This window comes from Rhinolophus sinicus, chromosome 13, assembly GCF_057876585.1.
Source record: "Rhinolophus sinicus isolate RSI-liver-muscle chromosome 13, RSI-T2T, whole genome shotgun sequence".
Lineage (NCBI taxonomy): Eukaryota > Metazoa > Chordata > Mammalia > Chiroptera > Rhinolophidae > Rhinolophus > Rhinolophus sinicus.
The window spans coordinates 45,078,553-45,094,134 of record NC_142513.1 but is presented as its reverse complement, the minus strand read 5'-3'; the positions used below and the strand labels follow the sequence as shown (position 1 = coordinate 45,094,134).

The 15,582-nt window shown below is 40.5% G+C and overlaps 1 protein-coding gene across 5 annotated transcripts in view; it reads right to left on the bottom strand.

The window, feature by feature from the left end:
* NINL (ninein like) overlaps window positions 1-15,582 on the bottom strand; it is a 203,231-nt gene that overhangs the window by 28,637 nt on the left and 159,012 nt on the right. For 3 of the 5 annotated variants that reach the window (XM_074317996.2, XM_074317997.2, XM_074317998.2), the window contains exons 17-18: window positions 10,338-10,442; window positions 8,996-9,065 (exon numbers count right to left, since the gene is read on the bottom strand). The exons of 1 other annotated variant lie outside the window; for it this stretch is intronic. In XM_074317996.2, coding sequence (XP_074174097.1) covers window positions 8,996-9,065; window positions 10,338-10,442 — 175 coding nt within the window. The remainder of the gene's footprint in view (window positions 1-8,995; window positions 9,066-10,337; window positions 10,443-15,582) is intronic. One more of the 5 variants, XM_074317999.2, reaches the window with a different exon arrangement.

Here is a 15,582-nt window from a genome sequence, read left to right as displayed (position 1 = left end):
CAAGAATACACTGCCAGGGGGTGACGTCATAGGAATGGCGGCGGCGGGGCGCACTTTTTTGAGTTCTTCGTCCCATCTTATCAGAAACGGGAAGCTTATAACCCATCAAAGGACTCTCTGCTCATCACACAGAACAGCGAAGAGACTCGCGCAGGGATTTCTTGCAGGTGGGGAAAAATTGGGCGAGCAGGGGAAGAAGGAAGGGAGCGGAGCGGAGACACGCCGCACCTAGGGCGGCGGTGGGGACGCGGGTTGGAATCGCGGTCCACACCTGTGGCTGTAGAAATTCGGCCCCCACCCTTGGGTTGTGGAAATCTGCTCCGCACCTGTGCCTGTGAAATTCCAGCCCACACCCACGGCTACAGATACGCAGGATATCCCAGGACGGAGGAGAGCGCGGAAGCCAGGAGGTGGGCTCTTTGCCCTGCGTCCCACAGCAGACCTCTCCCGCCGTAGGGGCAGCATATCCAGCATTTGAGGCAATAACTTCAGCTGATACCCCCAATTAAGCCTTAGGCCGGACAAAGGACACAAACTCCATACCTGGGCCCCTCCTCCCGCTCTTCCGACCCTACCCCCGCCTTCTAGAGACTTGATCTAGCCCCTGCACTAAGGAGCAGTGGCAGATTACAGAGGAGCCTTGGTGCCCGGGCTCCAGGAAGACAGGCGGGCGGCTCTGGCCCAGGGAGGAGGCTAGGAGCTGGGCTGGGAGAGGGGGGGGAATCTTCCGTCCCCAGCCACCACCTTTTCTGGCCTGTGGGAAGAGTGTAAGACAGCGGGGCTGGGAAAGAGAAGACCCCTCCTTCCATCCCCAGCCCCCACCCTCTCTGGCCGGCCTAAGGCGGGGCAACCACATCCCCAGCTGCAGAGATGCGGGGGTTCCCAGGACAAAAGAGAGAACACAAAAGCCAGGTGGCGGACTCTTTACTCTGCGTCCCACAGCAGACCTCTCCCCCTGCAGAGGCAGCATATCTAACATTTGAGGCAATTAACCTCAGCTGATACCCCCAGTTAAGCCTTAGTCCGGACAAAGGACACAAACTCCATACCTGGGCCCCTCCCCCTGCTCTTCCAATCCTACCCCCACCCTTCCAGAGACTTGAACTGGCTCCTGATCTGAAGAGCAGTGTCAGATTACAGAGGAGCCTTGGTGTTTAGGCTCTGGGAAGACTGGCGGGCGGCTCTGGCCCAGGGAAGAGGCTGAGAAGAGTGTGGTTTCCACTGGCCTAGGAGACAGGAGACTCCTCCATCCCCAGCCCCCACCCTTTCTGGCCTGTCTAGGGCGGGGCAATTACATCGGCGGAGGCACTCCCAGGGATCAGCAGTAAGTGGCAGACGCAGCTCTCAACTTTCAGCAGCTGAGGAATCTCTCGCCCGCCACACACACACACAGGGAAGAGGTGCCCTAAGACTCAGGAGAACTGGACGCAGGGCTGGTGGTGCTACTCTCAGTGTGCATATGTATAGGCAAGGGCAGAAACTGCACTGGCTTTGTAAAAACTACTGTCCAGACCCCTCAGCCCCATGCATCTAAAGCTGCAGCCCCAATGTCACTCTGGGCACCAGGTGACCGGCTCTACCTGCATAATACGCAGGGGACTCTGTGCTACAGCAGAGAACAACCTGGAGATTACTTGGTGGGCTTAAGCCACAACTGGTGCTGTTTTTTGTTCTGTTTTGATTTGTCTTTATATCTTTGACATCTTTGCCTGTGTCGAGTGGGGGTTGTCAATTGTTTTTACATGTGAATGTATTTGATTTTTTCTTTGTTGTTGTTGTTGTTGTGCTTGGTGATTTGCTTTGTTCTGTAATTGCCCTACCAGGGCCCAGCTTAAGAGGCACAAGATTCAATATACCCAGCGGCCAACTCCAGACCAAGCCAGAGTACTACCGGGTTTGACCTACAAGTGACACACCCAGAGGGGATTCTTTACAGGCACATAGAGGCCAAACAACATCTAAGCGGTCAACCCTCACGCAGCAGAACACCCTGCGTGGGCAGAGCCAAATCTCACAACTAGTAAGCCTAGGAGTTAACCCCACCTACTCACAAGCGAAAAGCACTTAAGGATCTTCTTTAACAGGACAATATGCACAACACAGGAGTCACTTTTGGAGCACACGCAGAGGAGAAGAACGAAGTAGTGCAAGTGAAATATAAAGGACATTTATTACATACTAATCCAGCAAGAACTAAGAACTCCAGGGCATCTACCTAGTACATCGAAGCAAACACAGAGAGTCAGCCAGAATGAGGAAACAAAGAAACATATCCAAAATAAAAGAACAGAAGAATCCTCCAGAAATGGAACTAAATGAAGCAGAGGTAACCAAACTATCAGAGACAGAGTTCAGAATACTGATGATAAAAATGTTTAAGGAGCTTAGAGACGACATCAAGAAGGATGTAGAAATCATAATGAACAACCAGTTAGAACTAAAGAACACAGTTACCGAAATAAAGAACTCACTTGAAGGAATTAACAGCAGGTTAGATGAAGCAGAGGATCGAATCAGCGACTTAGAAGACAAGTTAGCAGAGATCACCCAAACAGAACAACAGAAAGAAAAAAGAATAAAAAACAATGAAGATGGCTTAAGAGACCTATGGGATAACATCAAGCGCAACAACATGCGCATCATAGGAATACCAGAAGGTGAAGAGAAGAAACAAGGGATTGAGAACATATCTGAAGTAATAATGTCTGAAAATTTCCCTAACCTGATGAAGGAAACCAACATACAAGCCCAGGAAGTACAGAGAGTTCCAACCAGGATAAACCCAAACAGGTCCACTCTAAGACACATTATAGTTAAAATGGCAAAGATTAAAGACAAAGAGAGAATCCTAAAAGCAGCAAGAGAAAGACAGAGTGTTACATACAAGGGAACTCCCATAAGACTATCAAATGACTTTTCTGCAGAAACATTGAAGGCCAGGAGGGAGTGGCAGGAGATACTCAAAGTGATGGAAAACAAAGGCCTACAACCTAGGTTGCTTTATCCAGCAAGGCTATCATTTAAAATTGATGGAGACATAAAGAGCTTCCCAGAAAAGAATAAGCTAAAGGCATTCATTACCACCAGGCCAGCGTTGCAAGAAATACTAAAAGGACTTCTATAAATAGAAGAAAGATGAAAACAATCTAACCACAAATTTAAAAATGGCAATAACTATGTACTTATCAATAATCACTTTAAATGTAAATGGATTAAATGCGCCAATCAAGAGACATACGGTGACTGAGTGGATAAGAAAGCAAGACCCTTGGATATGCTGTATACAAGAGACTCACCTCAGATCAAAAGACACACACAGGCTGAAAGTGAAGGGTTGGAGTAAGATATTCCATGCAAATGGAAATGAGAAAAAAGCTGGGGTTGCAATACTTATCTGACAAAATAACTTTAAAATGAAGAAAATATTAAAAGACAAAGATGGGCACTATATAACAATAAAGGGATCAATTCGACAGAGGACATAACCCTAGTAAACATCTATGCACCCAACATAGGAGCACCTAAGTATATAAAACAGATATTGGCTGACATAAAGACAGAGACCAACAGTAACACTATCATAGTACGGGACTTCAACACACCTCTGACAACAAGGGACAGGTCTTCCAGACAGAAAATCAATATGGAAACAACAGCCTTAAATGACACATTGGACCACTTGGATTTAATCGATATTTTCAGAGCATTCCACCCCAAAGCTGCAGAATACACGTTCTCCTCAAGCGCACATGGAACATTCTCCAAGACAGACCATATGTTAGGCCACAAAGCAAGTCTGGATAAATTTAAGAAAATTGAAATCATACCAATTGTCTTCTCTGACCACAGTGCTATGAAATTAGAAATGAACTATAGGAAAAAAACTGGAAGACACACCAATTCATGGAGGCTGAATAATATGTTACTAAATAATGAATGGGTCAACAAGGAGATCAAGGAAGAAATCAAGAGATATCTCGAGACAAACGAAAATGAAAACATGACGACCCAAAATCTATGGGATGCCGCAAAAGCAGTCCTAAGAGGGAAGTTCATAGCACTGCAGGCCTACTTAAAGAAACAAGAAACATCACTAATCAACATTTTATCTGCACACTTAAGGGATCTGGAAAAAGAACAACAAAATAAGCCCAAAGGGAGTACAAGGAAGGAGATAATAAAGATCAGAGCGCAAATAAATGAAATAGAAACCAGAGAAACAATATGAAGATCAATGAATCCAAGAGTTGGTTTTTAGAGAAGATAAACAAAATTGACAAACCTTTAGCCAGACTCATTTAAAAAAAGAGAGGACCCAAATTAATAAAATCAGTAATGAAAGAGGAGAAGTGACAACAGACACCGCAGAGATACAAAAAATTTTAAGAAATTACTATGAGCAACTGTATGCCAACAAATTTGACAACTTGGAAGAAATGGACAATTTCCTAGATGCATACAACCTTCCAAGGCTAACTCAAGAAGAGACAGAAAACCTGAATAGACTGATTACCACCAAGGAAATTGAATCAGTAATCAACAATCTCCCAACAAACAAAAGCCCTGGACCAGATGGCTTTACAGGTGAATTTTACAGAACGTTCAAAAAAGAATTGTCACCAATTCTCCTCAAACTCTTCCAAAAAATCCAGAGGGAGGGAAGACTCCCAAACACTTTTTACAAAGCCACTATCACCCTGATCCCAAAATCAGACAAAGACACCACACAAAAAGAAAACTATAGGCCGATATCGCTAATGAACATAGATGCAAAAATCCTCAACAAAATACTAGCGAACAGAATTCAGCAATACATTAAAAAGATCATACACCATGATCAAGTGGGATTCATCCCTGGTATGCAAGGGTGGTTCAACATCTGCAAATCAATTAATGTGATACACCACATTAACAAAATGAAAAATAAAAATCATATGATCATATCAATTGATGCAGAAAAAGCATTTGATAAAATTCAGCAGCCATTCATGATAAAAACCCTTAAGAAAGTGGGAATAGAGGGATCATATCTCAACATAATAAAGGCCATATATGATAGACCCACAGCTAACATCATACTCAATGGGGAAAAGCTGAAACCATTCCCTTAAAATCAGGAACAAGGCAAGGTTGCCCACTTTCTCCACTTCTATTCAACATAGTGCTGGAAGTTGTAGCCACAGCAATCAGACAAGAAAAAGAAATAAAAGGCATCCAAATCGGTAAGGAGGAAGTAAAACTGTCATTATATGCAGATGATATGATACTATATTTAGAGAACCCTAAAGACTCCACCAAGAAACTATTAGAGCTGATAGATGAATTTAGTAAAGTAGCAGGATACAAAATTAACATTCAGAAATCAGTTGCATTTGTATATACCAATAATAAAACATCAGAAGGAGAAATTAAAAAAGCAATTCCATTTACAATTGCTCCAAAGACTATAAAATACCTGGGAATAAATTTAACCAAAGAAGTAAAAGATCTGTACTCAGAAAATTATAAGACACTGAAGAAAGAAATGAAAGAAGACACAAATAGATGGAAACACATACCATGTTCATGGATAGGAAGAATTAATATAGTTAAAATGTCCATACTGCCTAAGACAATATACATATTCAATGCAATTCCTATCAAACTACCAAAGACATTTTTCACAGAAATAGAACATATAATCCTAAAATTTATATGGGATAACAAAAGACCCCGGATATCCTCAACAATCTTGAGAAATAAGAACAAAGTGGGAGGTATAACAATACCTGACTTCAAATTATACTACAAGGCTACAGTAATCAAAACAGCATGGTACTGGCATAAAAACAGACCCATAGATCAATGGAACAGAATAGAGAGTCCAGAAATAAATCCATGCCTATATGGCCATTTAATCTATGACAATGGAAGCAAGATTGTACGGTGGGGTAAAGACAGTCTATTCAATAAATGGTGCTGGGAAACTTGGACAGACACATGCAAAAAGACAAAGCTGGATCACCTCCTTACACCACATACAAAAATAAATTCAAAATGGCTTAAAGATTTAAATGTAAGATCTGAAACCATAAAATTCCTAGAAGAAAATATAGGAAGAAACTTCACAGACATTACCCGGAGTAAGATTTTTACTGATATATCCCCTCGCGCGAGGGAAGTAAGAGAAAAAATAAACATGTGGGATTACATCAAACTAAAAAGCTTTTTCACAGCAAAGGAAACCATCAATAAAACAAAAAGGGATCCTACTGATTGGGAAAAGATATTTGCCAATGATATATCTGATAAGGGGTTAATATCACAAATTTATAAAAAACTCACTCAACTCAACTCCAAAAAAACAAACAACCCAATTAAAAAATGGGCAGAGGACATGAAGAGACATTTTTCTAAAAAGGACATACAGACGGCAAACAGACATATGAAGAAATGTTCAACCTCATTAACCATCAGAGAAATGCAAATAAAAACCACAATGAGATACCACCTCACCCCAGTCAAGATGGCTATCATCAATAAATCAACAAACAACAAGTTTTGACGCGGATGTGGAGAAAAGGGAACGCTTGTGCACTATTGGTGGGATTGCAGATTGGTGCAGCCACTATGGAAAACAGTTTGGAGGTATCTCAAAAATCTGAAAATGGAACTACCTTATGATCCAGCAATCCCACTCCTAGGTATCTATCTGGAGAAATCCAAAACTCCAATTCAAAAATCTTTATGCACTTCTATGTTTATTGCAGCACTATACACAATAGCCAAGACCTGGAAACAACCGAAATGCCCATCAGTAGATGACTGGATTAAGAAACTGTGGTACATTTATACAATGGAGTATTACGCAGCCATAAAGAAGAAGGAAATCTTACCATTTGCAACAACATGGATGGACCTAGAGAACATTATGTTAAGTGAAATAAGTCAGAAAGAGAAAGACAAATACTATATGATCTCACTTATATGCGGAATCTAAAGAAAAGAATAAGTGAATGAACTAATCAGAGACAGTTTTGGAAACATGGAGGAAAAACAGAGGGTTGTTAGAGGGGCGGGGGGGGTGGGGATAAGGGGAAGGTGAGAGGTTTTGAAAAATAGTCGGTAACCACAAGATGGTCATGGGGGTTTGAAAATTAATTTGGGGAACGTACAGAGGGATAGTGGATGGGGGGAGGGGGGTTCACACAGTATGAGGGATATAAATAATAAACGTCTAAGTTTTGCTTTGTCTTGTGCACCTGAAACTAATTAAAAAAAAAAAAAAAAGAATACACTGCCAGTGGAAATGTAAACTTTTACAGCGACTCTGGATAACAAGTTGGCAGTTTCTTATAAAACTTAACATGTAACTACCGGACAGCTCAGTAAATATACTCTTGGGCATTTATCCCATTGTAAAGAAAACTTATATTTGTACCAAAACCTGAAAAGGAATGTTCATAGCAGCTTTATTTGTTGATAGCCCAAAAAAATCAGCGCAGCTATCCTTTAAAAGGTGAGTATTGAAACAAGCTGTGGGACATCAATACCTTGGAATACTATTCAGCAATAAAAAGAAGCTAACTATTGATACATGCCACTTGGATGAATCTCCAGGGGGTTATTAAATATAAGAAAAGCCAGTCCCAAGGGTTACAGTCTGTATGGTTCCTTTTATATTAACATTTTGAAATCATACAATTTTAGAAGTAAAGGACAGATTAGTGGTTGTCAGGGGTTAAGGGCTGGAGTAGGTTGGCAGAAAGGAGGTAGGTGTGGTTATAAAAAAACAACATGCAAGATCCTTGTGGAGTTGGAACTGTTCAGTATATTGACTGTGGTGGTAGATACAAGAAACTGCACAGGGAATAAAATTGTGTAGAACTTAATACACACACACACACACACACGAGTAACTAAGTAAAACTGGTGAAATCTGAATAAGATCCATGGATTGTATTAATGTGAATAGCTTGGTTGAAATATTTGTAATAGGCTGATTTGTGTCCCCTCAAAATTCCTATAGTGAAGTCCAAACCCCCAGTATTTAGAAATAGGGTCTTTAAAGAGGGGATTAGAGTAAAATGAGGTTATATATAAGTGGGTTCTAATCCAGTAAGATGGTGCCCTAATAAATTGAGATTAGGACACAGACATGAACCAAGAAACACCATGTGAGGACATAGGAAGAAGACGGCTGTCTACAAGCCATCAGTCACTGAGGGTAACATATTATAACTCATTGAATAAGACAGGAACCTGTGATAGTAATAGAATGATGTAAATGAATAAATAAATGGAGAGGAAAAAGCTCTTCCTTACAGGGAATGCCATTAATAAATGTATAAGGAATGGTGGGATTAGTCATCAATTGGCCACATTATGGTAATAATTGTCTCCACCAAGAAACAAAGGCTGCTAAAGTAAGTGGGTGAAAGTTTGATGAAGAACAGAATATTTACATAATATCAAAGTATCCACTCATAAAATACTCATTACTTACAAAGGGAAAAGTTACTTTACTGTGGAATAGCCTGGCCAACATTACCTAAACAAGAATCACTAATAATGGGACAAATCATTGTACCCGATAGGATGAAATGAGAAGAACACAGTATCATTTTGGGGATATTCCTGCCAAAGATACATAATCTAAATCTAATCACAAGGAAACATCAAACAAACTAAACTGAGGGACTTCCTATAAAATAATCACTTGTTATCTCTGAAAGAGCTATGGTCCTAAAAACCAAGGACAGACTGAATGAAGGAGACTAAATGCCCTGCATGGTTCTGAATGAGTGGGACAGCTGGCAAAGCTGAAGGGGTAGGAGACTAAGGCAGGGATTCCACATCCATTCATTTCCTGATTTTGAGGGGGAGAGGGTTGACGACTCAATCTTTCAGAAAAAATTTCTCTACTTCCTTTTTGTAAGTTTGAAATTTCGAAATAATGAAAAAAAAAAAAAAAAAGAGGGTGGCATTAGATTCATGACAGGTGTCAATACTTGACCTGTTTGTTGAGCTCTTCCATTTCAGAGGAGGTCTTTTCTTTGTCTTTCTTTAAAACCTCAATTTCCTTCCTGTTGAAGAAGCAAAATTAACAATATCACTCTGACCAGTTTCTTTATTCCCAGTCATCACTCATTGTAACTACAGCAGTTTGGATTTGTAGCCACAAAACACTCACATCTGCTCCTGGTACCCCAGGAGCAGAGGTATAACAGTCCCTGCTCTGTTACTATTCTCTACTACTACTGCTGCTGATGATCCAACTGGATCCCAACCCTCAGACCAGAGGACACTGCCAGTTTTGCAGAACAAACACCCTCCACGACATTACTCAATTGTACATATTAATATCTCTTTAGCACAAGATGTGATGATTCATCCCCGACAGCATAAATAAAGACCAAAACAACCTTATATCCGCTGAGGTCTGTTGACAAGCATTGCAGGCAGCAAATTTAAGGTAAAAATGTTTTCTAGAGTTGAAAAAATCTTGTAGGTTTTAGAATTGCTATAATGTAATAGCAGTAACTTGTGGACTACCTGTTCTGGATTCCGTATTTTAATCATCATGGCAATTTTATCAAATCAGCACCTGCATTCTCAGCATTTTAGAGTTGACCTCATATTCAATTTCAGAGTTGAACAAACAAACAAAAAATAGTCAAACAATTGTCCTTGGATAAGGCTGAGATAGTGAAAGCAGAAATCCACCAACAGGTTGTGTCCACCCCCCACCCCAAGAGTCTCTCCTGCCTCAGTGCTCAGGTCTCTGCACGCCTTCCTTGTCCCCACCCCTGACCCCTGACTGACTCACTAAAATTGGTAGACCAGAAATGAACCAACCTTGGAGTAAAGCACAGCTGAAACCATTATCAGGACATGAATGAACAGATTTTACTTGCCCAGAAAGGCCTCAGGAGCACCTCTTACCCCTACAAAAATACTTGCTGTCTTCTCCATCCCTAGTGTGATGTGGAATATTTCTGTAGGGGTGAAAGCTGCATGCATATTGCCTTCTGAGATAAGTGGGCCTGTGCTGGAGCTGCTCGCTGTGGTGATGGTCACTGTGCTGCAGCATACACGTGCTCTCTATCTCATACTTCTGAGACCAAGCATTCATGAAGGTTGCTGCCAACATCTGGAAGGAGGTCTGAGTCTTTTCATGCCTCAGTCCGAGCCTTTTCAGGCAGCTCAGAGGTCAGCATGGCTCACCCACTTAAAGTTTTCTGGAATCCGGGGTTGATCTGTGAACATGTCCCATTTTCTACAGTAATACTTTCTAAGTTCATTGTACAAAGAGGAAAACATGTCATAGGCTGGAAGTTCTGAGACAGGGCCCATACCTCTGTGCATCATTTGTCCTTTCTGCAGATTCAAGCTCCTGTTGAATCCTTCCCAGCTCATTTTTAAACAATGTGTTTTCTTCAAAAATTCTATCCAATTCAATTCTGCATGAAAAGTTGAAAAAAGAGAGTGGGAACTCTAGGCACTGTCCAACATATGCAGTCCACAAGTCTGGTCTTGCAGTTGGAAGTCATGGCAAGCCTGCAGTCTACATTTCCCCCTTCCCTAGAGGATGGCAGTGGGGACACTTTTCCTTTTTCTCTATCCAGTGTTAACATGCTATGGTTTGCATCTTCCTAGAGATAAGCTACAGAAAACAAAGCTTTCCTAGCTCCTAAAGTGGTCACACAATCAACAACTCACTAATGTATTCAGCACCTTGGTTCCATCTACTTTGTATTTATAGCTGACCTGTTCCTGTATCTTATAACCTCTAACTGCAATGTGAGCATGTCTGTGGTTGGTACCGATGCACAATGTTGGGTGTGAATCCTCAGGTTATTGCAAAGGATATTCATCTTCCACCAGTGAACTCCAGCATTGAGCTAAGGAACACAAGGAATCAGGAGATCAAAACACATTGGCACATTTTCCTCTTTAGGGTGAGGAGCACTCCACCTCCCATTCTGCACTCTGAGGTTACAGCACTGGGAGAAGAAACCCAGGAAGATACCCACATCGATTTACGGAGTGAAACCTGATTCTTCAAGGGAAAAAGCAAGTATGAAAACTACTTACTACATGAACCAAGTCTGCCTGGAGCTACCTTTGCTTTCTGATGACTTTGCTCTCTGATTAGGTAACACCATGGATGTATGGCAAATAAGCAATATGCCAATAAATATCACAGGGAAGTTAGTTAAAGCCCATACTTTCTGTCCAGAGAATTTATTTTTAATGCATATTAGTCTAGTTGACATTTACTCCTCCCAACAGGTCTCTATCTGGCATTAGCTTGTAATTTTTTCAATCTAAAAATACTCAAAGTCATATGATCTCATTATGTCTATTTTATGTGTTATGCGAATAATACCAAGTATAAGAACCTCTTTCGTAAGCATGACTTCATTTTATCTCATGAGGAACTAAAGAGAAAAATAAAAAAACAGAAGTAACTGGAATTTTAATAGCAGCAAAGTGTTTCAAGCAGAAAAACAAACGATGTATGTATTTTGAAACTGTCATTCTGGCTCCAGGATGGAATACAAATTGATTCAAGGCAGGTTTGTGTGTGAGGGCAGACCAGGGGTCTACTTCCAGCTTCCAACCTCAGATAAGCTGATGGTTGCCCTACCCCATCCCGCACACACTCACCAAACGACTACAACCTGTGTGAAGCTGATCATACAATGTGTGATTGTTCTCACAGAAGGTAATGGACATTTCCAACACCTAAACTAAACAAAAACCTGGAAGCTGAAACTAAAGCTGTGAACATTAAGCAAAAATGGGGTAATCCTGACCCCAATGCCTATATCAGCAGAATTGAGAAACTGTACCATGGACACCTGCACTAAAGCCAGTACCTTGGAAGGAGGTTAACGTGGCCCCAGACTAGTAGGCCCCCAATTCCTGGCAAAGCAATACATATCCTTTCTGCAGAAAGCATCCTCTACTACAGTTCCCAGGATTCCCAGAGATTAACATCATGTAAACCTGAGCTAACAATAAAAGATCACCACAGCATCCATAGAAAAAAGCCACCTATGAGAGTCAGAAGAAGTAAAAACAACAGAATTAGATCCCATAGGAACCTAAGATATTGGAATTATCAGACACAAACTAAAAATAAATGTTTGAAATGTTTATAAACATAAAAGCTAGAAATTAAAAAATGAACATAAACAATAAATTATCAAAAATGTTCAAACGGGACCAGTTTGTGGAAATGAAAAAAATCAACGTCACAGAATTTTTGGAAATGGAAAAAGTCAATGCCAAAATAAACACTCACCAAATGTGGTAAATGGCAGATTAGACACAGTTGAAGAAAGAATTACTGACCTGGAATACAGAGATACGAAAAAAAGTACCCAGAATGTGCCAGACAAAAGAGGATGGAAGACATGAAAGAGAAGTTAATAAATGGAGGAAAAGTGAAAAGATATAACATCACACATCTAATTTGAGAGCGTAGCGAGAGGAGAGGCAATAGTTTTAAATAATGGCTGGGATTTTTTTTCATAAGACACAAATTTATACATTCACTAGGCACAATATTTTATCAGTAAGTAAAAAGAAATCCTACAGCCCAACAATTCCATTTTAAGGTATACCCTAACATAAATGCTCTAAGAGACATGTACAAGAACTTTTTAGCAGTACTATTTGTGATAGCCAAACACTATAACAACTCAAATACCCATCAACAAGTAAATGAATACGCTGTGATATATTCACACAACAGAATACTCCACAGGAGTGCAAATGAATGAACTATAGGTATAAGCAACAATATGGATGAATCTCACAAACATGTTGAGCCAAGAAAGTCAGACACAAAAGAGTACACACTGTGTGATTCTTTTATATAAAGTACAAAAAACTGGCAAAATTAATCTATTCTGTTAGAACTCAGGGTAGTGGTTACCCCTGGCTAGGGGAATTTGGGGAGTTCTATTTCTTGTTCTGGGTGCTGGTAACACAGATATAGCCAATTTGTTGACAATTCTTCTAACATACAAGCTCAGACAATTAAGTTCGTGAACTCATCCTAGAAAATGTGCTACATATCTCACTGCTGAATATCACTACAGTCACCTTCGAAGTACTTCCCTTGGAAAGCTATGCACTGACATCAGTGCCTAGTCCACCCGTCATAGCAATTTTGGAACTCTTTCTCTGGAATGGCCATCAGAGCTGTCGTCGTTATTACCCTTGATGCCCTGAATGTCATCAGAATGTCTTCCTTTCAATATTTCCTTTATCTTTGGATAAAGAAAGAAGTCATTGGGGGCCAGATCAGGTGAGTAGGGAGGGTGTTCCAATACAGTTATTTGTTTACTGGCTAAAAACTCCCTCACAGACAGTGCTGTGTGAGCTGGTACATTGTCGTGATGCGGGAGCCTTGAATTGTTGGCAAAAAGTTCAGGTTGTCTGACTTTTTCACACAGCCTTTTCAGCACTTCCAAATAGTAAACTTGGTTAACTGTTTGTCCAGTTGGTACAAGTGCATAATAAATAATCCCTCTGATATGAAAAAAAAGGTTTGCAACAACTTCGTGAACTTAATTGTCAGACCTTGTATGTGTATTTTTCTAGTGTATATAATACTTCAATAAAAAGTTAAAAAGAAATACACAACTAAAAACACCAAACAAAACCCATAAAATATAGAGAGATCTTAAAAGCAGCCAAAGGACACAACTCAGATCATATACTATGGTAAGCAGAATAATAGCCTCTAAAAGATACCCACATCCTAGTTCCCATACCTGTGAATATGTTATATTACATGGCAAAGAGAAATTAATGTAGCAAATGAAATGAAGGTTCCTAATACGCTGATCTTAGAGTATCCTGGAGTATCCACATGGGCCCAATGTAATCATAGAGTCCTTAGGTGTGGAAGAGGGAGGCATAAGAGTTGGTGTCAGTGATGTGATGTAAGGAGGCCTCAACCAGTCACTGCTGGCTTTAAAGATTGAAGGGGGCCAGGAACCAAAGAATCCGAGCAGCCTGTAGAAGCTGGAAAAGGAAAGAAAAGAGATTCTGCTCCAGAGCCATCAGAAAGGAAGGCAGCCCTACCAGCATCTTGATTTTAGTCCAGTCATACCCATTTCAGACTTTAAATTGCAAAACTGTAAATTATAAATTGTGCTGTTTTAGCCACTAACTTTGTGGTAATTTGTTACAGCAGCAATAGAAAACTAACATACATACAAAGGAACAAAAATTAGACACAGCATAAACTACTCAATGTCAACAAAGGCATCTTGAAGATATTGAACATGTGTAAAGGGCAGAGGACAGCCCTTTAACTGTTAACCTCGATTTGTGTTCCTAGGAATAGTCTCTTTCAAAAACAGATGAATATTTGAGACATTTTCAGACAAACAAAAACTGAGGAAATTCACTCCAGAGTCTCACTAACGTTTGTAGGCCATACATCAGAAAGAAAGAAAATGGTCCTCTAAAGTATTAGGCATGAGATTCAAAAAAGGAGTAACTACAGCCTTCTGACTTGACAAGCTGAGAAGGATGCATTATCAGCAGACAAGTCTCACCTAAAATGTTCCATCTGCACCTAGTCTGAGGAAAACCAGGCATCCAAATGGAAGGCCATTCTGTAAAACACCTGGTCTTGATGCTTCAAAAATATTAATGTCGAAATGATAGGGTAGGTAGAAAGGTAGAAATGAGCAGAAGGAGGGAACCAGCCCTGGTTAGGACACCCCTTGCAGCTGCTCCTATTTAGGTCACAGATATCCTGCTCTGCATAAACAAAGGCGGGCACAAAACAACTAGCTCACTAGGCTAGAGGGCTCACACAAGCCCCTAAAGCTCAGGGCCACTGGATGAGCTCAGACAACCTTGGCAGCAAGAAGGGAGCATGAGGCATGCCAGGTAGGAGAATGAGAGATACTAAAGAGGAATACTAGAGGGGAGATAATTCTACCCATAGAAATAAAAACTCTCATGCAAAGTAAGGAGGGGCTGCTTTTCCCTCTCTTGGGACAGCCCGCTTCATAATCTTTGGAGTGAATCTACTTTGCTAATAAATTTCTTACTATCATACACTTGCACAAACTCTGTCTCATGACTAAATTCTTTCCTTGAAGAAGACAAGAACTGAGGTACAATCGTCACACCTGGTAATACAAATTCCTGCCAAAACTGACTCATGAAAAAAGTAGAAAATCTGAACAGACTTGTAACTAGTAAAGAGACTGAATCAGTCATCAAACACCTCACAACAAGGAAAAGCCCAAGAGCAAATGGACTCCCGGGTGAATTTTACCAAATATTTAAAGAATTAACACCAATCCTCAAACTCCTCCCAAATACTGCAGAGGGAATACTTTTCAATTCATTGTCTGAGGCCAACATTACTCTGATACCAAAGCCAGACAAAGACACTCCAGGAAAACTATAGACCAACATCCCTTATAATATTGATGCTAAAATCCTAAAAAAACAAAATACTACCCTGTTTCCCCGAAAATAAGACCTAGCCGAAAATAAGATCAGCTCTAATGCATCTTTTGGAGCAAAAATTAACATAACACCCAGTAGTATATTATA